General features: G+C 43.4%; 2 protein-coding genes and 1 long non-coding RNA gene across 15 annotated transcripts in view; 1 reads left to right on the forward strand and 2 right to left on the reverse strand.

Moving 5' to 3' along the window:
- The window catches only part of LOC143270253 (uncharacterized), a 38,432-nt gene extending 26,809 nt beyond the window's left edge, over window positions 1-11,623 (reverse strand). Inside the window, exon 1 of the mRNA XM_076559510.1 lies at window positions 11,454-11,623. Coding sequence (XP_076415625.1) covers window positions 11,454-11,588 — 135 coding nt within the window. The 5' untranslated portion in view covers window positions 11,589-11,623. The remainder of the gene's footprint in view (window positions 1-11,453) is intronic.
- Window positions 11,624-14,317: 2,694 nt separating this feature from the next.
- On the reverse strand, window positions 14,318-17,634 carry LOC143270269 (uncharacterized). 3 transcript variants are annotated; one of them, XR_013047412.1, is made up of 2 exons: window positions 17,246-17,634; window positions 14,318-15,608 (listed from the first exon to the last, which is right to left on the reverse strand). It is a non-coding gene; the product is annotated as an uncharacterized LOC143270269 (long non-coding RNA). The 3 variants fall into 3 exon arrangements; XR_013047410.1 differs by having other exon boundaries at window positions 16,849-17,634; XR_013047411.1 differs by having other exon boundaries at window positions 16,415-17,634.
- Window positions 17,635-17,679: 45 nt separating this feature from the next.
- Window positions 17,680-22,895, forward strand: part of Ttc27 (tetratricopeptide repeat domain 27) — a 181,625-nt gene continuing 176,409 nt past the window's right edge. For 3 of the 11 annotated variants that reach the window (XM_076559514.1, XM_076559525.1, XM_076559515.1), the window contains exon 1: window positions 19,087-19,259. The gene's annotated coding sequence lies outside the window, so the exon portion shown is untranslated. Of the gene's footprint in view, window positions 17,969-18,219; window positions 18,243-19,086; window positions 19,260-22,542; window positions 22,605-22,895 lie in introns of those variants that run through there. The other 8 variants (XM_076559522.1, XM_076559517.1, XM_076559526.1 and 5 more) reach the window with 5 other exon arrangements.

Raw genomic sequence — 22,895 nt, forward strand, 5'->3', positions numbered from 1 at the left:
CCCTGCTTTGAAAAAGAAAAAGAAAAACAGTGTACAAAACCACAGTACTCAAAAATAGTTGTGGTGCTGGTTTAAGAATAGACCTATAGAGTAGGGTGGTGGTGGCACATGCCTTTAATCCCAGCAATCGGGAGGCAGAGGCAAGCGGATCTCTGTGAGTTTGAAGCCAGCCTGGTCTACAAAGTGAGTTCCAGGACTGCCAGGACTGTTACATAGAGAAACCCTGTCTCTAAAAACAACCCAAAAATTATTTTAAAAATAGACCTATAGGATCTAAGGAATCTAATATTAAAAGTCAGCTGATTCTCTACATAGGCACCATGACCATTCAATGCAAAAAGAATAAGCTTCAACCAGTGGTGCTGAGGCAACTGGATAACCACATGTAAAGAAATGAAGTTGGGCCTTTTACTTCGTATCATATTTAAAAACAAACTGGAGATGGAGTGAAAACCTAAATGTAAGAACAATTTAAGTTATGAAACTCTTTGCAGATAAAAAAGAGGCGAAGAATTAGGCTTGGGGAGATGGTTCAGCGGTTAACAACAGCACATACTGCTCTTGCAGAGGACTCAAGTTTGATTCCTAGCATCCATATCACACGGCTCACAATCCCCTGTAACTCCAGCTCCAGGGGGATCCAGCACCTCTGGCTTCTGCTGGCACCTGTGCTCATGCTCACACTCACAATTACACAAGTACATGATTTTATACACACACACACCCCTTTTAAAAAAATAATAATAATAAATCTAAGCAAGAGAAAGGAGTGAAATGGTTAATTTATGCCGACTTGGCTAGGCTATGGAGCCCAGTTGTTTGGCCATATATTAGTCTAGAACATTTCTTTGACAGTAATTTTACATATGATTAACATTTAAAATCAGTACACTTTAAAGCAGATTGCCTTCCGTATTGTGAGTGGGCATCACCCAATCAGCGGAAGGCTTTAAGAGCAGAGGCCAGAACTCCCTGAAGAGGAAAGAATCCTTCCACAGGCTGAAGCACACAAAAGTGTACCCATTTTTCTAGCCTGTCCTGTCCTGCAGAGTTTGGGCTTGGGACAATTGTGGGAGCCCGTTCTGGGGTTCCTCGTGGCTTTACCCAGCAGGTCCGAATAGAGGATGATCAGGACCACGGGCCTGAGTGCAGGTGTCTGAGATGGCCTGCACTTGGCTGTGCTGGGGGAGGAGGTCTTTTGCTCCACCCCTTGGCGTCTCTATAAAAACCCTGGACCAGAGACAGTCCGGGCCCGTTGGAATAGGTTCCAGGCCCTCTCGAGGCTTTCCTTTATTTTCTATCTTTTTATCTCCACAAGATTCTCCGCTATAAATCCTTCTATCTAATATTTCCTGCTGCTCGCACTCAAGAAAACTCTGGGAAGCTGTGGGGGTGGTGGGTAAACGCCCCACAGAATGGCGCCGTGAACAGGGACTAAAGAAAAAAAGGGACGAAAGAAAAAAAGGGACTAAAGAGAAAAGGGATTAAAGAAAAAAGAAAAAAGAGGGGACTCAAGACAAATGAACAGGGACTTAAGAAAAAGTAATAGGGACTAAAGATAAAGGAAAATAATAGTTTTATTACAGAGTTTTTGGTGAAAGTGCTGAGTCAGCCCTGCCAGTGGATAGGCATGCCGGTGTTATGGAATATATATATATATATATATATATATATATATATATATATATATATATATATATTTTGGTGAGGCAGGGGTTTTATCCTCGAGAGAAAAGGAAAGCGGACTGGAAGGATGTCCGATGCTGCAGCGAAATTCTCTTCTGTCAAAATTTTCTATCTTCTATCCCTTTCTCAATTTCTATCTGTGAAAAATAAGTAAGGTATAGGGTAGTAATATAGTTTAGGAAAAACTTAGAAATGTAAGATTGTGTAGGAAAAAATAAGTACGGCAACTAGACAGAAAAACTCCAGTTTTCTAACTTTGGGGCAATGAAAGCAAACTGGGGAAAAAATCTTTCTTTGGGCTTTATGGGTAGTAAAAAAGCTCTTCTTTGAGCTTATGGGGAAGAAAAAGTTTCCTATGGAAGCTTTTGACCTGGGGATAGCTGAAATGCCAAGTCCAAGCGACAGGAGAAAGTAATTTCTCCCTGAGGCAAAAATGGGGTTGTAAGAAGTCAAAGTTTAAAGTTGGGAAGTTTTGGGAAAAGTTGGTCTTTCTCCTGGGGGAAAAAATCTCTCTTAAACTATAAAGCTTTTCTTGGAAAATTTGGGGGAAAAAATCTCTAAAAAGCCTTAATCTTTCTCAAAAGCTCTCTTAAACTTAAAAACTAAATTTGTCCTTCTGGGAGATGACAAAAATTAGAATCACCTGAAGATATTAGTATGGGGACCACCTGTGATTAGCTCTAAGGGAAAACAACAAACTTAAGACAGCAAAACCTCTAAGTTCTTTCAAGCTTTAACAATCCTCCCTGCAATGCAGGAGGCAGGAAAAAGTTTCTAAAAACCCCTTCTAAGCTCTATCTCTTCAACCTAGTAAGACAGTGGGTCAGAGTGCCCTGAGGGAAACACTTGGGAGAGTGTAGGTGAAGAGCTACAGAGAGCCCAAAAGGGCAGAAAACTTTGCCTGAGAAAAGCAGAAAAACCAAGCTTTTCTGTTACAGCTGAGCTGAGGCAGCAAAGGTTTTGAGCATTTCAGAATGAAAAGGTGCTCCTAATTGTCCAATGCAAAGAATACCCTGAAGCAATGCAAACTTGAACATTGTATCCTCGCTTCTGACCAAAAACCCAGAGGCGACTGGCCAGCGTCTCTGAGTTGGAGTGCATTTCGGGGATACTAGGGTTCCTGCAGTTGTAAACTTCCTGGAGCACAGAGCTGAGGCAGGAAGGTGCAGGACCCAAGATTGCTAATGAACAAACAAAACTAAAGCCAGTGGGAATGGCACAGTTATCCACTTTCCTACAAGTCCCAGGTTTATAGGTCCACAACTGCAAAAGGAAATCTGAGAAAAAGCTTCCTATCAGAGAAAGGACCTTTCTGGGAAAACAGTAAAGCTGAACTGGGTCTGAAGCAGTCGTGCTGCCGAGTCAGAACGCTGTCTGGGGAAAGAGCCCAGCCAGGGCAGAACAGAACTGTCCAGGAGTAAAGCTTTCTTTTCTGTGAGAGAAAGCACCTTTTTGAGAAAAGCTTTGTTTCAACTGACTCCTGATGAGATGAGGGAGTGTAGCCCTGAGGGGTGATTGCCTCTGGCATAAGCTCTGTCCTTGAGCACCCAAACACAACCCACTGGGGGACTGGGCCAGGTGAAGGCCTGATGAGGCAAAGCACCTGTCCTAATGGGAGTTTAGAAATGGCAAAAACCTCCCTTGTTAGATTTTCAGTCTGTACGCAAACAACACAGACCCGGAAAACAGACAAAAAGCCCCTACCTTCAGGAGCAGGGAAAGCCGCCACTGTAGTGTCGGAAACTGTTTCTGGGGTAGAGGGGATAAACTGAGACCAAACTGGATACTGTGAGGGAGAAAGACTCTGAAGAAACAGAGGGGACAGATTCCTCCCCAGAAAATGCATGACCTGACAAAGCTGCTAGATTTTGAGGCAGATTCGGGGGGAGAAAAAAAGCCCCTACCTCCAAAGGCAGCTAGCAGAGGTACAGAGCCGCAGATAGCTGAAGCTCTGCATCTGGGGGGGAGGAACAAGCAAAATGAGAATAAGATCAGTGGGAGAAAATGTCTCTGAAGGAGCTATGGAAAAGCTGTTGTAAATGATCTTGTTTTTCACTGACTGGCTAAAACCAAACACAAGCCCTGAGGAAAGTTGCTATCAGAAATGCCAGCCTCAATGCTCGCTAACGAGGCTGGTGCGGTTCTGATCCGGGGCCAGTGTCAAATGAAGGAGAGACACCTGTTAAAGCCAGCAGAGGAGAATAGAAACCTCCCAATGTGCCATAGCTGAAAATGTAAAGTGCTTGTTCAAATCTCCCGTTGCAAAAGCGAAAAACGTTGTTCAAACCTCCCGGGCAAGAATTTGTAAGCAAGTCTGGTAAAAGAGAACCAGTTGACTCTCAAACCTGATAAGAAATATGGGAAATGATATAAGGGACTGGTATAAGGGACTGATATGGGACTGATATTATTATGGACTGATATAAGGGAAATGCATTCTGGGAAAGGTAGTTTTTCTGCTAAAGATGGCGACATTGTCCTGAAACACTTTTGTCAGCTCGAAAATACGTTCATGGTAAACTTAAAATACAGCTTTTAAAAAAGTAAGGAGGAAAATCGTCTAAATGTCAGTTCCAATGAAAAATTGAAAGGATATGGAACTAGGTGCTTTGCGGTTTGGGGCTCTGTTGGTAAAATGCCTTATTTACCCTAATAGCTGTGCAAAGTTTTCACGGTAATTGGATGACAAAAAAGCTACCTATAAGAGCAAACAAGTCACTTAAAAATCCTTAAAATACCACCTAATAGCTGTGCAGTTTTTGGTGAAGAGCTTTACAGCAGCTAAATATGGTAATTTCACCTTCAGTGTGAAGTGAAGTTTTTCAGTAGAACAAACCAAAAGTACTGCTGTGATAGAAATGTTTGTTTGAGTTGAAGTTCTTAGGGGAACTATTATGAATTTGGGTGAAGGGACAGCCTCTAGTTAAAAACCATCTACCGCTGACAGTGCATCTCTGCCGGTCGGGAACGGCTGAGAGAACTGGCAACTTTGGGGTGTGGCTTTGTCCGGAGAATGTTACAATCCCCTAGCAACAAGTATCACAACTCTATAATGACAACACTCACTAAATCCCAGTGCTTTATAACAAAGCTAACTATAAACTGTAAACTTTAGAAATGATGTACGTACTTCCTGTCTAGTTAAGAGAATCTTCCTGATAGATAATGATAATAATTAAGAGTAAGAAGTAGAAAGACGAAAATAAGATATGTGAGTTTGTAAAAATTCTGTCTTGTTATATGTGTTAAGAAATCTTTAGGTGTTTGCTAAGTTATATATATGCTAATGGTAGCCTATATAAGTTTGTAAAATAGATCAATAGAGTTCCTTTAAGAATATAAGCTTGTAAGAAGTATCTAAGGTAGTCTTAAGACATGTAGTAATAAGCTTGTAAGATGCTAGTTGTAAATGTAAGTTTAAATAAGAAATAAGATAGAATGGATATAAGAATTAATAAGAAATATATTTGCTAAAGTAGTTCTATAGTTTCCTTAAAGTATAAATAAGTAGATGTTAATGTTGTATGTGAGTTTGTAAAAACGTGTAAATGTTGAATATGAGTCTAAATGCTTTGCAAGGCAAAAAATGTTATATGTGAGTTTGTGAAAAAGTGTAAATGTTAAGTGTGAGTCTATTAATGTATATGGTGAAAACACCTGAGACACAGGAGATAGTGTCCTAGTAGACTGCAAAGTAGGCAGTCTGAATGGTTTCAAACGCTCCAGAAGCCGCTAAGAAGCTAAGAATGGCGGACGCCAGAACCAGCACAAGGCATCCGCAGCTGAGATCCGTGGAATATCAACGCAGCACAGAAAAACCTGAGCTAACAGCAAAAACGGTGCGGTTTAAAATCTTACTATAACTAAAAAGGTCTGTCTGTGAGAACAAAAGTTGCAGAGACGCTTGTTTGAACTAAAATTGTTAACTGCAAAAAGTCTTGGTTGTAAAACGTCTCTTCATATTTGGAAGTGAAAGCCTGATACCAGAATTTATTTCTTGTTTGAACTTTTTGAACTTAAAATGAGATAAAATTACAAAAAGATTTTGGTTATGGATTTCTTCAAATTTGGAAGGCTAGTACCAATATTTATCATTTGAATTTTGGTACTTAAATGAAATGAACAATAGAGATTTCATTGCAATGGGACAATTTTGAGCTTATAGTAATGACCTAGGAACGGTTTTCTGGAATTGGGTTAAAAATGGAACTGTTTAAATGAAGAAATGTATTTCTACTTAGAATCAAGATGCAATTTTGTGTATGCATATATGCTTTATTAACTGGAGATTTATGAATTGTTTTGTGGAACTGTTTATGTAAAAATGGAATTACTTATGGAACTGGTTTTGTGTTACAAATGGAACTGTTTAAACAGAAATATGGGTTTTCTAACTAGGCTTGAGATTTTGCTTAAAAATTATAAAGAAAAGAAGGAGCTATGAGATTGAATTATGTTCGCAGAAACCTATTGATATTAATGCACCCTGGCTTTGTGGAATTGAGGAAATGTTTAAGTTTGATGTGAATACATCGAAGTTTTTCCTATGTTCTGTTAACAAGAAAATTCAAATGACTGAGTTAAAGTTGTAAGACAGAGAAAATTGTTAACTATATATAGCACCATATATGCTAATTCTAATGGTTCTGTTAAGAGTTTGCTTTGAGTTGTAAGATTGAGAGAATTGTGACTATGTATAGCAATATTTATGTTAACCTGTTAATGGTAATGATGAAGCTAAGGGATTCTTTAAGTTTGTAGTTGCCTTAAGAGTTTTGGTTTAGCCGGGCGGTGGTGGCGCACGCCTTTAATCCCAGCACTCGGGAGGCAGAGGCAGGCGGATCTCTGTGAGTTCGAGGCCAGCCTGGTCTCTAAAGCGAGTTCCAGGAAAGGCGCAAAGCTACACAGAGAAACCCTGTCTCGAAAAACTAAAAAAAAAAAAAAACAAAAAACAAAAAAAACAAAAAAAAAAAAAAAAAAAAAGAGTTTTGGTTTAGAAAGGGCTTGAGGCAGCTAAGACTGCTGTGGTCACCTTGGACCTAATTCAAAAGAGAAATGCCATCTATATCATCCTCTACTCCCATACTGGGAGGTGTAACAGCTATGGAGATTGCTGTAAGCCATTAATAGTTATTTTTTTATATATTAAGAAGGGGGGACCTGTGGGAGCCCGTTCTGGGGTTCCTCGTGGCTTTACCCAGCAGGTCCGAATAGAGGATGATCAGGACCACGGGCCTGAGTGCAGGTGTCTGAGATGGCCTGCACTTGGCTGTGCTGGGGGAGGAGGTCTTTTGCTCCACCCCTTGGCGTCTCTATAAAAACCCTGGACCAGAGACAGTCCGGGCCCGTTGGAATAGGTTCCAGGCCCTCTCGAGGCTTTCCTTTATTTTCTATCTGTTTATCTCCACAAGATTCTCCGCTATAAATCCTTCTATCTAATATTTCCTGCTGCTCGCACTCAAGAAAACTCTGGGAAGCTGTGGGGGTGGTGGGTAAACGCCCCACAGACAATGACATTAACTCTTACCCAAGTTTGTCTATGAATTTCAGAGGAGCTATGAGAGCCTATTTCTTAACCTTAGTATATCCTCTTTGGGGTGTGTGTGTGTGTGTGTGTGTGTGTGTGTGTGTGTGTGTGTGGTGTGTGTATGTGTGTGTCTCTGTGTGTGTGTTGTGTGTGTGTGGTATGTGTGTGCATGTGTTATGTGTGTGTGTGGAATCTATATGTGTGGTGTGTGTGTGTGTGTGTGTGTGATAAAGAACAACCTGGTCTTTATTCCAGATTCTTAGTACAGAACTCCCAAAACCCTTGCAATTCCATGAATATTGAGGGCATCTGTTACATTAATGAGATGGAAATTCGGATTTGCTTCGATTTTTAATTGAGGAAGTTGGAACAATCATCATTCTAAAATCTAATTAAGACCTGACCAGTCAATATATTTATGCATAGATGCATTAATCCTAAACAAAATATCAGCAAACTGAATCTAATGAATCTAATTAAAGTATTGGGACCAACATACAAATGTGTTATACGTATCCTAGAAATTCACAGCTGGTTTATTATCTTACATTCTCATGCAACTCAGTACATTGACTGAACGTACAAGAAAAAATATATGATCATCTAAATAGAGGCAGGAAAATTAGTTAATATTTAGCACACAGTATAAAGAGATTTAATTTAAAATATTAGACGATTTTTTTAAATTAACACCAATTCTTGCTAAAACTTCCTTAACTTGGGAAAGAATATTTGAAAAACCACAGAAAACATTATACATAACTGGTGAATTACTGAAAAATGTCCTTGACTTAATAAAGAAACAGATGCCCGCAACACATTCCTCCTGAATATTGTACCGGAAGTCATAATCATAAATGAAGGCAAGGAGAACCAAGACATAAAGTTGGAAAAGAGGTAATAAAACTGTTGTTATTTACACATGACATAATTTAGAGAATATTCCTACAGGAGAATAAAGTCAAAGTGATACACTTAGCAGGGTTCTCTAAGCAGCTCAATATGAAAAGATCTGTTGCATTCTTAGGTTTCGGCATCATTTGTATAAAATGGTATTTACAAGGGGTGGTGGTAGTGCACATCTTTTATCCCAGCACTTGGGAGGCAGAGGCAAGTGATCTCTGTGAGTTCAGGCCAGCCTTGTCTGCAAAGTGAATTCCAGGGCAGCCAGGGCTACACAGGAAAACCCTGTCTCGAAAAACAAAAAAATAAAAAAGAAATTATAATATTATACCAGGCCTGTGGATGTAGTTCAGTAGTGGACTGCTTGCAGAGAGCACAAGACTCTGGATTTGATCCTTAGCAATAAAATAAGTAAATAGATAGATATAGGTGATAGGTAGATAGATGATAGATAGATAGATAGATAGATAGATAGATAGATAGATAGATAGATAGATAGATAGATAGACAGATAAGATAGATAAGATAGATATAGATGTTAGAAAGATAGATGATGATGATGATGATGATGATGATGATGATGATAGATCAAAATAAAATGCCATGCCAAATCACACATTTTTGCCTCCTGATGATTATCATTACCTGTGAACTATGTCACCTCTTCCTACCAGAAAACAAATTCTGATAAATCTTAGAACCAACTTCCTCATGGTTCTAATTCATGTTGAGCTGCTGAAATAGAATATTTGTGATCAGCTCATTTATGAGGGAGAGAGGTTTAGTTGGCTTCATGGTTCTGGATGTCTAAGAGCCTAGTGCTAGCATGTCCTTCCCTTCACGTGAGGATGTCTAAGGTCCTAGTGCTAACATGTCCTTCCCTTCACATGAGGTCTTTGTGTAGCTTCAACTCACAGCAGACAGAGGCAGAGGAGCAAGTGGATGTGTGTGGAAGACAAAAGGGGTCCTGACTCCTGTGACAGCAAACCTAGTCCACAGAGAGTGAGGAGCCATGCCTGTGAGACCTTAGTCTAGAAAGAATGGCATTAAACCCGCTTGAAGGTCGCACTTTCCAACCCTGCTCCCCTGGCAAATGCATTTCTGCAGGAGTTCTGGATAAACCTCAACTCACTCACATGAAGTACCAGAGGCAGCAGTGTGTGAACTGACAACATGGAGGGGGCATTATAATTTTTCCTAATTTCAGAATATTTTAGACATGTGTACAATCAAATATAATCATACCCACCCCTCCCCACTCCAACTTCCCCCATACATACCCCACAATATATCCACCTCCCAACCTTGTGCTTTTCTTTTTTATAACCCACTAAGTCCAATTACTGTTGCCTATATGTGTATGGCTACACAGCATGGGTATTTGATCAACAAAATGTTGATTGTGAAATCTAGAGAAATGACCCTTTTATCCAATACATGAATGAAACTAATAAAAGAAAAGAGAGACTCAGTAGATTAGAATAAAGAAACATATTGTTCAACATTCAATATGTTGTTCAACATTCAATATTGAGTTTGGCTCAATAATAATTTATGCCATTAAGTAACTGCATGACTATTGGAATTTAAATGCTGGTGGGTATTTGAGTTATTAAGAAATTATTCAGATTTTATTGTTATATTTTTGGTGTAATAATGATACTGTGATTAACCTTTTTTTCTTTTTTTTTTTCTTTGTGGAGTGGGGCATTATCTCAAAATATACATACTAAAACATTTACCATGAAATTATTTCTGATTTGCTTCAAAATGATTGACAGGTCTATGAAGATTCACCAGACCAACTTTAATTTTTTTTTTCTCATACTAAGGATTGAATGTAGTGCCTTGTTCAGACTAGGCTCATTTACCAATTCTGTGTGCCTTTGATTTGCCTGAAATTATTCTTAAAAATATCAAGGAAAGCCAGGCAGTGGTGGCACATGCCTTTTATCCCAGCACATGGGAGACAGAGGCAGGCAGGTCTCGGTGTGTTCGAGGCCAGCCTGGGCTACAGAGGGAGTTCCAGAAAAGGCACAAAACTACACAGAGAAACCCTGTCTCAAAAAAAAAAAAAAGGAAAAAAATGGACCCAAGATGTAGCTCAGTGGTATAGTGCTTTGCCTAGCATGAGCAATGACCTGAATTTGATCCTTACAAACACACACCTAACACACACACACACACACACACACACACACACACACACACACACAATGCACAAATGACTTGAATAGGCAGTTTACAAGAGAGAATTTCCAAATGGCTAATAAACCTGAGACATTGCTCAGTGTTTAGTTATGGGGATTGCACACGAAATCACAATGCAATACCAACCACTCACTGGAATCACTAAAATAAGAGGTGGATGTGCCAAGTCTAGGCAAGATGGCAGAGCTGTGGGGGAGCCAGTCACTCATGGTCTGCTCACATGATCGAAAACTCAGAAGAGGCTGACCTACTAACATTAAACACGTGCACCACAAACTCAAACAATTCTTCTCCTGCTGGAAATAAAAATCCCACAGCAAAGTGTCACTTGATTTTCTTTGTCTCATCATATGATTATAAATCTTTCTTTATAAAACAAACTCACTCTACCGTCTGCCTCCCATCCCGTGATGGACAATACCCACAGCACCCTTAATACATTCTTTTTCCCCAGAGTTATGTCATCTGAATGTCTCACTTCAGCTCGAGCTCCTAGACAGCACTTTCTCAGTATCTAGTACATTCTGCCTCAGTGTCTATTTAATAATAGATGCTAAAGCTACCATTAGTACTACTTCCTTCTTTTCTTCTTCTCCTCCTCTTCCTTCTCCTCCTCCTCCTCTTCCTCCTCTTCCTCCTCCTGCTTCTTTCTTCTTTCCTCTTCCTCCTCTTCTTGGTTTTTTGAGACAGATTCTCCCTGTGTAGTCCTGGCTGTCCTGGAGCACACTATGTAGACCAGGCTGGCCTGGAACTCAGAGAGATACTCCTGCACCATGCCCATCCTAAGGCTTCTTGAAGTGAATTAAGAGAAAGGCAAGGTGGGCAGTGGTGGCTCATGCCCTCAATCCCAGCACCTGGGAGGCAGAGGCAGACAGATCTCTGTGAGTTCAAGGCCAGCTTAGTATACAGTGAGTCAGGAGAGCCAGGAATACACAGAGGAACCTTGTCTCAGAAAACCAAAACAAGGAAGGAAAAATAAAAGAGGAAGCCATCTATCAATGCTGTCCCAAGCCCCCTCTCCCCTCCATCCGGTTCTTCCTACGGCCCAGAGCATGGGCATTTAGACAAACCTATAGGGTTTCAGCATGGAGAGAGGGAGTTTCCAGAGAGAGTGGCTATCACGTACCTCTGTCTTGGCTGCCACCTTTGTCTGGCTCTGATACCTAGAAAACAACACCCATATTCCACAAACCAAGAAACCAAGTAGCATAAGGCTGAGATGTGTCAGCAGTGGGAAAGCGAGCCCCCATATTAGGGACATTTCTCAAGCCTATGTCCCTCTCCACTACAGAGTTTCTGTCTCCAGACTGAGATTCCATGACATCACAATAGGCAGTGCCAGGTAAAGCAGTGCACACTCAGGTCCCAGCTGATGTCCTTCCCTGTGATTGACCTTGCTCTGAGCTCTAATAGCCAAAACTCAGGAGAGAATCCATCTATGAATCTTCTAGGGTCCAGCTAGACAAACTCGTCACTAAGGAAGGAGTGGCGAGGTAAAGTTTCAAAGGTCTTCCAAAATGACTTGTTCTGACTCACATTTTCTTTGGAGCCGGTCACTGTCATAAATTGGGATTGGGTCTATAGCCATAAATTTCAAACTGCAGGTTAGAACACAGAGTCAATTGGAATCTAAGAGAGTTGGGATAGTTGAAGTGGGAACTCTCAGGGACTTTAAGGTACCTGGTTTTCTAAGTTCACAGGTCTCCATATTTCCTAGTTGCTGTTGACCTGACACACATCACACTAAGCAGTGGCCTTAGAGGATCTACAATCTCACTGCCAAGTTTAGAGTAGTCGTGTATCACCACACCATATTATCAAGTCAACACAGTGCAAACAATATTGATATGATCAATTCATGTGATCAAAATTATTCTTTTCATATAGAAACACTAATGAACCACTGACTGGTAGGCACCATTTCAGAAGACAAAGTCTTTTCCCCCCACAGTATATTCTGTCTATAGGGGCAGTACAATTAATATTCTTGGGAAGCCCACTAAAAAAGAAATAGTTAAATAAATACGGTGTGTGTGCTTCATGAAGCACTATGCAATTTCTACAAGGATTTTAATTATAAAGAGCTCTGGCTTTTACATTGAGTACATGCTATGTGGCAGGTACTAGCTGTAGACCAGCCTGGAGTCCTGGTGACATGCTATTATGATCAGGAATTCTGCTTTTGTTTTGTTTTTTCAAGACAAAGTTTCTCTGCATAGCCCTGGCCATCTTGGAACTCACTCTGTAGACCAGGCTGACTTTGAACTCAGTGATCCACCTGTCTCTGCATCCCAAGTGCTGGGATTAAAAGCATGCACCACCACTGCCTGGCAGGAATTTTATTTTTTAATACACTTTTTATTTCATAGTGCTCACAAAAGCTGTAATAGTAGTAACTAAACCCCATTTACCATTTCTCCTCTGTCCTTAGCATCTTTTTAAAATTTTATTTTATGTGTATAGATATTTTGTATACATGAATGTCTGTGTACCACATGTGTGCCCAAGAGAGTCAGAAGAGGACATCAGATCCCCTGGAACTGGAGTTACAGGCAGTTGTGAGCCACTATGTGGGTGCTGGAACTCAGCCCAGGTCCTCTGCAAGAGCAGCCAGTGATCTTAACCACTGAGCCATCTCTCCAACCCCACTCTTTTGTTTTATTTTTGTTAGTTTGCTTGCTTTGGTTTTTGTTGTAGTTGTTGTTTGAGACAGGGTTTCTCTGTGTAACAGCTCTGGCTGTTCTGGAACTCAATCTGCAGACCAGGCTGGCCTCAAACAGAGATCCACCTGCCTCTGCATCCCAAGTGCTAGGATTAAAGGCAAGTGCCACCACTGCCCAACCCCAGCTCCACTCTAAACCTAAAGTTATAAAACTTTAGTACACTTATCAAGACCATGAGCTAAACCTTGGAGGTGGAGGCAGGGCTATCCAGATTCCAAGGTCATCCTTGGCTACACTGCAAATTCAAAGCCAGCTTTGAGCTACATAAACCCCATCTCAAAAAATAAAATAAAAGCATTACACATTTACTATTAACTAAACTTCAGCCTTCATTTGGATCTCATATTTTCCCACCAATGTTCAGGATCTAATGCATAGTACCATGTTGCTAGAGACTAAACCCAGAGTTCTCTAGTGCTCTACCATGAAGAAGGAGGGGGGAGGAGGAGGAAGAAGAAAAAAAAGGAGAAGGAGGAAGAAATGAGAAGGAAGAAAAAGGAGGAGGAGGAAGAAGAAGGAAGGAGGAAGGAAGAAGAAAGGAGGAAGAAGGAAGAGAAAAGGAGAATAAAGAAGGAAGAAGGAAAAGAAGAAGAAAGAAGGAAGAAGGAAGAAGAAGAAAAAAGGAAGAAGGAAGAAGAGAGGAGGAGGAGGAGAATGAAGAAAGAGGAGGAGGAAGAAATCCTTGAATTTGAGTCTCTGTGATGTTCTCTTTATGCTTAGACTGAAATTATGTGTGTATGGTGTGGTGGGAATGGAGAACACACAGCAGTGGCATGCTCTCCCTATTCCAGCATTCCAAGAGGGATCTGTTATCAGTATGTCCTGCTAGCTAGTCTCAAATACTTTGTAGGGGAGTGCATGCCACATTTCTCTACTGGAAGTTATTTTCTTTTGTTCATACTTTGCTTCTAAAAGTGGCCAATCTATAAATCTAACTCCTATTAGAGGTACGGGGCTGGCGTGATTAAGTTCCATCTCCTGGAGGAATACTGTAACACAACACATATTTGAGATTCTTAAGTAAGAAAGATTTGTCTCCCTCTCCCCACATTCTATTTGTTCACTTATATTTATTGGTATAGATTTGTGTATATTTCTTTTGTACTTTGTGTTCCGGCTCAATACTGTTGTTATTCATTTTGTTGCTCAAATTTTCCAGCTTTTGCTGTGAGAGCCCTGGCTTTGTTAGTGGCAGCTGCAGTCTAGGCCGGTGTTTCCAGGTTCTTGGCCTCTCATTCACCAGACTGAAATAAGGGGCTCACACAGATTTGCAAAGAAACACAAACTTTATTCAAGGCAAACTGATGGGACAGATTAGAAAGGAATATCCAGTCAGGATTGACAATGAGCCACAGGAATGGAGGTCCTCAAAGGCTCCAGTCACTGTTTGGGACTTCTTTTATAGGGTTCAAGAGAAGGGGAGTTGGGTTGCTAAGGGAGATAGTTTGGATGCCTCTACTTTGATTGACAGATTAAGTTAAATAACTATTTCTCTAGTGTGCATGCCCCATCCTATAATACATTTGATTTTAATCATATCCAAGCCCAATTATAAATATGTGTAAGATAGCAAATAGATTTCCCTAAAAGTTCACTTTGAAGACAAAGTTTACCTTATTGTGCATCTACCCTAAACCAATTCAGGCATATGTACTGAGAATACTTTTCAATAGACTCTGTCTATGTTTGATGATTGTTAAGGGGAGGAGGAACTTATTCTATAGTTCAGAGAGGGTGTGCATGCATCTCAGTGCAGGATAGGTGCATTATTTGGAGAGGAGCTGACACTTGTATTGTATGTGTGGGTAAATGTCTCAGATTTCAAGCACATTGTTAGCAGAGGGGTGTGTGCATAGCCCAAACCAAGTGGAGTCCCAGGTTGCCAAACTACCACCTATGCTTGCCTGCTTCATTCAGCAGTCTGGAGAACTCTGGGTTCTGAGAAGTGGGGTGAGGTATGAGTTATATATCATTAAAAAATTAGAGCCAGTTAATTAATTAAAAAGAAGCACTGAATTTCTCCTGACATTCCCCAATACTCCTCCCCCACCTCACCCCACCCCCACACAGTAGTTATTTCTTCCAAGGCTTTCTTGTGGTTAACTGCTGGCCTGAGCTGCCTCCTGGGTCTGGAATGGCACTTCCCACTTCAGGCGTCAGGCTGCAGGGGCCATGCCCAGTCCTAGTCCTTGCTCCCGGAGCTTCATTTTTCTCTCAGCAGTAAAAGAGGAAGGACAACATCTGCCATGTTGTCAGTTCATCAATTCACAGAAACATGAAGGGACATCAAAGGAGAGTGGTCCTGGACCAGTGGGAGTCAGCAATGCTGCACACGAAACTTTGGGAGATGTTGTTTACTGTATTGGCTGCCTCAACGTGGGACAAAAAATAAAGAGCTGAGTTTGGTGCTTTGGAATGGGGGAAGGCTGCCAATGACGTCCACTCTCCTGTCAGGAGAGGTGACAGACGCCAATGAAGCGCTCCAAGAAAATCCAGGGCTTGTCCACAGATCTTGTCATGAAGATGGTTGGCTGGTAAAGATGAGTGACCCTCTAGAGCTGGACGAATTAACAGTGAAGAGGCATATGAGAAACATGTGAAGTCCATGAGGAGTGACCATGGCACCTCCCACTTCCATCCCAAATAAAAGTGGGAAATAACCTGCGATAGCATGGGTGTCTTAAATTAGAGAAGACTTGAAATAACTTTTAGCAATACCAATGGATAAACAAGAACTATTCTCAACAGTGCTACTGAAGCAAGTCCCCAACTCCCCAGTGGATGCAGATAAACATAATGTACATATTTTTTGTAAGACCCTAGACTAGAGGCTAAGCCCTGGTGTGCAGAATTCATGAGATTATCTATGGTTAAAAGTTATGAGGCAGGCTGGAGAGATGGCTCAGTGGTTTAGAGCACTGGCTGCTCTTCCAGAGGTCCTGAGTTCAACTCCCAGCAACCACATGGAGGCTCACAACCATCTATAGTGGGATCTGATGCCCTCTTCTGAAATAAAGGTGTACTCACATACATAAAATAAATAAATTTTAAAAAATGCCAGGCGGTGGTGGTGCACACCTTTAATCCCAGCATTAGGGAAGCAGAGGCAGGAGGATCTCTGTGAGTTCAAGGCCAGCCTGGGCTACAGAGTGAGTTCCAGGAAACGGGGGGGGGGGGGGGGGGGAGTTATGAGGCTGGGTTTGATGAGGAACCACCCTTTAATACCAGCATTCCAACAGGCAGATCTCTGTTACTTTGAGGATAGTCTGGTTTACATAGCAAGAGTTATGTGGTGAGACCCTACCAAAAAAATAGTGACTTATTTCAGGATAACTATGTTCTCTCATATACTATTATAACTCACCCAGATCTATCCCTGAATCTTTGTTTTATTGTTTTGTCGAGACAGAGTTTCTCTTTGTAGCCCTGGCTGTCCTCAGACTCACTCTGTAGACCAACCTGGCTTCAAACTCACAAGAGATCTGCCTGCCTCTGCCTCCCAAGTGCTGAGATGCGTGTGCCACCACTGCCCAGCTATTCTTGGATCTTGGTCAAAAGACTTAATGTTTCTTCCCGTTAGAAATGCCTGGGAGCACAGGGAAGTGTTGTACAATGTCAGATGAAGGACAGTACTGTCTTCATTTCACCTTGAGCTGCATTGGCTGCTGTTATTTTCCACAGTGAAGCAGGGACCTTTGCAGCTTCGCGAAAAACAAACAAAACATTCACGAGAGAGAGAGAGAGAGAGAGAGAGAGAGAGAGAGAGAGACAGAGACAGAGACAGAGACAGACACGCACAGCAAACTCTGTGCTCAGCGGCTGCCACACTGTCCGGAGGATGTATTTCTTTCCCTTTTCCCACTTCACCGAAGTGTTTTGGGTTCTACAGACTGGCCTGCAAAACTTTCCAGGTCCTTGACCCCTGCCAGGTTTATGTGATGGCCTCCCGCTTCTTAAAGAACTGGTTTATCTTAGGCGTATAACTGTTTGCCGGCAGGTGTGATGTACCACTTGCATGCCTGGTGCCTAGAAGTCCAGAGGAGGACAACCGTCTGGAGGGACGGGTGGTACTGAGCCACCTGATGTGGGTGCCGCGAACAGAACTCGGTCCTCGGTTGGGCCATCTCTCCAGGCGCCCCGCCACTCCCCCTTAAGATAGGGGAACACTCTTAGGGGAGGCCAGTTTGGAACTCACAGTGCAGCTCGGGCTGACCTCCAAACTGCAGCGATCTTTCTGCCTCAGTCTCCTCAGTGCTGCGAGTGCACTTCCAGCTTGGTTGTCTTGCCCTTTCAGTCATCCGAAGGAAAAGCCTACGCCGAGGCAGCTCGAGCCTGGGGCTCATGGGCTCCACTTATGGGGTCGTAACCTCTAGGGCCTACGCCTATCTGCTTGGAGAAAAGGTGCTGCGTGTTCACCTCCAAGGACTTGCTTTTACCTCGGACCGTGGAGTGTCTGCACGCAGAACCCGCTTCCAACCTCTGTCTCCCCTGGAGACGCCCCAAGTCCCCAGGACCGAGGGCGACCAGTCTCCATCCATCCCCACAGCCCCGACAAGGCCCGCTGCGATCCTATCCTGTGCGCATGTTCACACCCGAGTCTCCGATTGGTCGCCTAGGAGCGTGGGCTGTTTTCCCAGGATGCTCTGCGCTGCTATCATGGCTGCCCCCGTGTGCCTGTATCCTCACAGGGAACGCTAGTCCTGTGGGTGTCTTGACGGTGCCCGTGGCCACCAGACGCCGGCGACCTTGGCCCCTTCTCCTCCTTCTGCTTCCTCCTCCCCCGAGGGGCCCTCGCGGGACCCCGAATTGGGTGCAGTGATGCCGGGGGTGACGTGGACTCCGGAGCGGGCGCTGCTGAGGGGCTTCTCCACGGAGGCGGAGCGGCGGCTGTGCACGCAGGAGGGGCGCTGTGGCTCAGGTGGGGGCTGTGAGGATGGGGGTGTCGGCCCTGGGTACGGAGAGGGGGCAGGAGGGGCGCTGTGAGGACGGGGATGCCGGCCCTGGGTACGGAGAGGGGGCAGGAGGGGCGCTGTGAGGACGGGGATGCCGGCCCTGGGTACGGAGAGGGGGCAGGAGGGGCTGTGAGGACGGGGATGCCGGCCCTGGGTACGGAGAGGGGGCAGGAGGGGCTGTGAGGACGGGGATGCCGGCCCTGGGTACGGAGAGGGGGCAGGAGGGGCGCTGTGGCTCAGGTGGGGGCTGTGAGGACGGGGATGCCGGCCCTGGGTACGGAGAGGGGGCGGGGGGGGGGCGCTGTGGCTCAGGTGGGGGCTGTGAGGACGGGGATGCCGGCCCTGGGTACGGAGAGGGGGCGGGGGGGGGGCGCTGTGGCTCAGGTGGGGGCTGTGAGGACGGGGATGCCGGCCCTGGGTACGGAGAGGGGGCAGGAGGGGCTGTGAGGACGGGGATGCCGGCCCTGGGTACGGAGAGGGGGCAGGAGGGGGCAGTGTTGTTCTGTGGTCTGAGATCTGGTGGTCTGGGAAAGTTCCCGAGAGACAGACTTGAGCTGATTTTCTTCCTTTAGGACTGACAGGTAAGAGAGTTCGTCAGGAAAAAAAAATCGGGGTTGTGAAAGTATTGAGGCAGGTGTGAGCTGGGGAATATGAGGGAGTCACGAGAGATCCTGTGTGTTTGGATTGGCCTCCTGGGGGAGAATATTGAAGTCGGACCTCAGCAAAGGAAACTTTTCTGTGTCGGTTGGAATCTCTGTGAATTTCCCAAAGAAGGGCACTACGCCTATTATTACTATTACTATTACTATTACTATTACTATTACTACTACTACTACTACTACTACTACTACTATTTCTGTGTGACCTCCACTCTGCTGCTCGTAGTCATTGTAGGTATCCTGTAATTCTAGGAGGGGTGATGTTGGTAGAGTGAGAAGGATTTGCTCAAGACTTAGTGATTCCTGTATAGCCAGCATTCTGTTTATACCGTTTTGTATATTAAAATATCTATGTAATGGATTGTCATTTACACTTACATTCTGTTGGCTTGCGGGCCTGATTATTATTATTTTTTTAATTACAGATATTGGAGTTTTCTTAGACTTGCTGTTGGAAGGGAGCTATGAGGCCATGTTCTTACATTCAGTGACACGAAATATATTCAGCTCCACAATGATGGCTGAAGATTGACAGCTACCTGGAGAAGCAGATAGTAAATTTCCTGGATTGCTCTACGGATTTGGAGGAAATTGAAAGGTAGAATTTCATTTGAAATTTCCACAGAGAAACACACTTGTGCAGAGGGCTGGAGAGATGGTTCAGTGATTAAGAGCACTTACTGCTGTGTCAGAGGACTCAGATCCAATTCCCAGCACCCGCATGGTGGCTCACAACTGTGCAACTCCAATTCCAGGCAATCCAACATCCTCTTCCGACACCCATGGGTACCAGGCACATATGTAGCGCACATATGTACGCCCAGGCAAACCACTCATACACATCAAATGAATAAATAAATTTTGGATACTTTTTTTTTTTTTTTTTTTTTTTTTTTTTTTCCGAGACAGGGTTTCTCTGTGTAGCTTTGCGCCTTTCCTGGAACTCGCTTTGGAGACCAGGCTGGCCTCGAACTCACAGAGATCCGCCTGCCTCTGCCTCCCGAGTGCTGGGATTAAAGGCGTGCGCCACCACCGCCCGGCAATTTTGGATACTTTAATAGCACCTTGGCACCATAAAGGCTCTGCTATTTAGCAGTTGTTGATAAACCTGAGCTCACGATGTGTCAAGTAATCTCCGTGAGGTCTCTGGTCCCGATATTCCAGAATGAGTAATGGAAGTGGTGTGGGATCAAAATGAGTTTTGTGTATGAGAATGACACATGCGTGGTAGTCACTGCTAATCTCCCCAGAGCTTAGGTTTGGTAAGTGCTAGCTATCAGCTTGTGTCCTTTTGCTTCTTGTTGTTTCTCATTTTGTTTTGTTTTGGGGCAGAGTCTCACTAAGTAGCCTTGTCCTGGAACTCACTATGGAGACCAGGCTGGCCTCAGACTCACAGAGATCCACCTGCTTCTCTGCCTTTCAAGGCTGGGATGAAAGGCATGTGCTTTAAAGGGGGCAGCTCATTTTTTTTAACGTGTAAATGTACCTTGAATCCTGCTATTTCTGGGTTACTGAAAGATGCTTACATTTCCATTTGCTGTGTCTCAGATTGTTATCTCTGAAGCGATCAGAGAACTCCATGTGTTTATCATGGAACCCTCAGTTTACCTTTCTTCAGTTAGGATGCCTGCACACTGGTTAAATCTAAGCCTTCTAGAGAGGCTTCTGTTTTATTGTCATACGTTGTTAACTTCTTCTCATCCACCGGTGACGTCTGTCTAGAATTGTTAACCATCTCCAAAATGCCTATAATATCATTCTACCCTGATGTTTACAGAACAATTTCAGACAGTCCGAGGAATAAGCCAGCTAACTCCTTAGGTTGTAAAGATAAACAAGACCTAACACAGATTCATAAATAGTTCATAATTCTGTTTCATTTTTTCTAATTTCCAATAGTGTCATTCTTGATTTTGTTTTTGTTGTTTGTGATCGTGTTGTGTATTACAAATTTGGCCAGGAGTTTGCAATAAACTCCAGGCTGGCCTCAAACACATAATCCTTTTGCCTTAGCTCCCCAAATTTGGGGATTACAGGGATACACCACCATGCCCAGCTCCAGCTCATTTTTGATTCTGGTTTTGTTTTTTTTTTCCTCTTTTGCCACTGGGGATTGAACTTCAGACTTCTCACATTCTACCATTAAGCTGTATCCCTAACCCTTTTCTCTACTTTTCATTGTGAGGCAGGGTCTTACTAAGCTTTCCAGGGCGGCTTTGAGTGTGCGATCCTCTTGCCTCAGCCTCCTGAGTCGTTGGGACTGCAGGCTTCAGCACACGGCAGGCTTTGTTTCTGACTCTTCTTTGCTGCCTGATGTGTTTCTACTGTAGTAAACTTCGCCTCGTGGTGTCCATTCGCATCCCTCCTCTTCCTTTCCCCACACCACATGCGCGTGCACAAATGCATTATTCATAGGTGCACCCTAATTGTAATTTGAAAAGAGGCACTTGGTATGACGTCTTTCAGGGTACACTCTGCAAGAGAATGTTAACACAGATGTAAATCTAATTTAACTTAAACTTAAAACGTAGTCTCCAGTCACAATTTCCGTATTTCAAGTACTCAATAGCCAAGTATGAAAAGTGGCTACCATACAGAATCTCCCCATCATCAAAACATTCTCTTGCAGAGTGCTGGCAGCCATGTGGGTGCTGGGAATAGAACCTGGGTTCTCTGGAAGGGCAGCCAGTGCTGAGCCATCTCTACAGCTCTAGATTAAAGTCAATTTAAAAGCCACATGTGGCTAATGGATTTATTGGACATTGCAGATATAAATTGTACCAGATTAGGATAGTTTCAACTATTACTTGATGGGGGGTTTTTTGTTGTTTTTTTTTTTTCCTTTTTGTTTTTTGTTTTTCCAGACAGGGTTTCTCTGTGTAGCTCTAGCTGTCCTAGAACTTACTCTGTAAACCAGGCTAGCCTTGAACTCGTAGAGTTCTGCCTGCCTCTGCGTCCTGAGGGCTGGGAATTAAAGGTGTGTACCACCACTCCTGGCTAAAGGGAAACATTCAGCTGGGGCTAGCTTACAGTTAGTTCAGAGGTTTAGTCCATTATCGCCATGGCAGGAATGGCAGCATGCAGGCAGACATGGTGCTGGAGAAGTAGCTCAGAAGTCTACATCCTGATCCATAGACATCAGGAAGAGAGACACACTGGGACTGGCTTGGGCTTCTGAAATGTCAAAGCCTGCCCCCCAGTGACACACTTCTTTCAACAAGGCCACACCTACTCCAACAAGGCCACACCTCCTAATAGTGCCACTCCCTATGAGCCTATGGGAGCCATAGAAAAAGAAGAAGCCAAAGCATGTATTTGCCAATTATAAGATCTTATATACAAAATCTCATAAAGATTACACAAAAGCTGTTAGAACTAATTTAATTCAGCAAAGTAACAGTACAAATCTGTCTTAGGGTTTCTATTGCTGCGATGAAACACCATGACCAAAAAGTAAGTTGGTAGGGAAAGGGCTTATTAGGCTTTCACTTCAGCATTGCTATTGACCACTGAATGAAGTCAGGACAGGAATTCAAACATGGCAGGATCCTGGAGGCAGGTGCTGATGCAGAGGCCATGGAGGGGTGCTGCTTACTGACTTGTTTCCCATGGTTTGCTCGACCTGCTTTCTTATATAGAACCCAGGACCAGCAGCCCAGGGATGGCAGCACTCACCATGGGCTGGGCCCTCCCCCATTGATCACTAAATGAGAAAATGCCTTACAGCTGGATCTCATGGAGCTTTTCCTCAGCTGAGACCCCTTCCTCTGATGACTCTAGTTTGGGGCAAGTTGACACAGAACCATTCAGTACAAAGTCAGTTATGTCTCAGATACTAACAATATCCAGATGTCCTGATTAGTTTTTTGTCAACCTGATAGGAGCTGGAGTCATTTGGAAGAGGAAACACCATGAGAAAATACCCACAAAGATTGGCCTGTAGGTAAGCCTGAGTGCCACTCATGGGCTGTTGGTGCTGGATGTAGTAAGGAAACAGGCAGAGCAATCCTTGGGGAGCAAGCCAGTAAGCAGCACTCCTCTGTGGTCTCTGGTCAGGTTTTTCCTCCAGGTTCCTGCCTTAAGTTCCTGCCCTGACTTCTTTTTGTGATGGACTGATCGGGACATGCAAGCTAACACAAACCTCCTCTCCCCGAGTTGCTTTTGGTTGTGGTGTTTTCCTGCAGCAGGAGAAGCCCTAACTGAGACACCAGTCTAAGGAAGAAATTGTGCAATC

This window comes from Peromyscus maniculatus, chromosome 22 (genome assembly GCF_049852395.1).
Source record: "Peromyscus maniculatus bairdii isolate BWxNUB_F1_BW_parent chromosome 22, HU_Pman_BW_mat_3.1, whole genome shotgun sequence".
In the NCBI taxonomy this organism is placed as follows: Eukaryota; Metazoa; Chordata; class Mammalia; order Rodentia; family Cricetidae; genus Peromyscus; species Peromyscus maniculatus.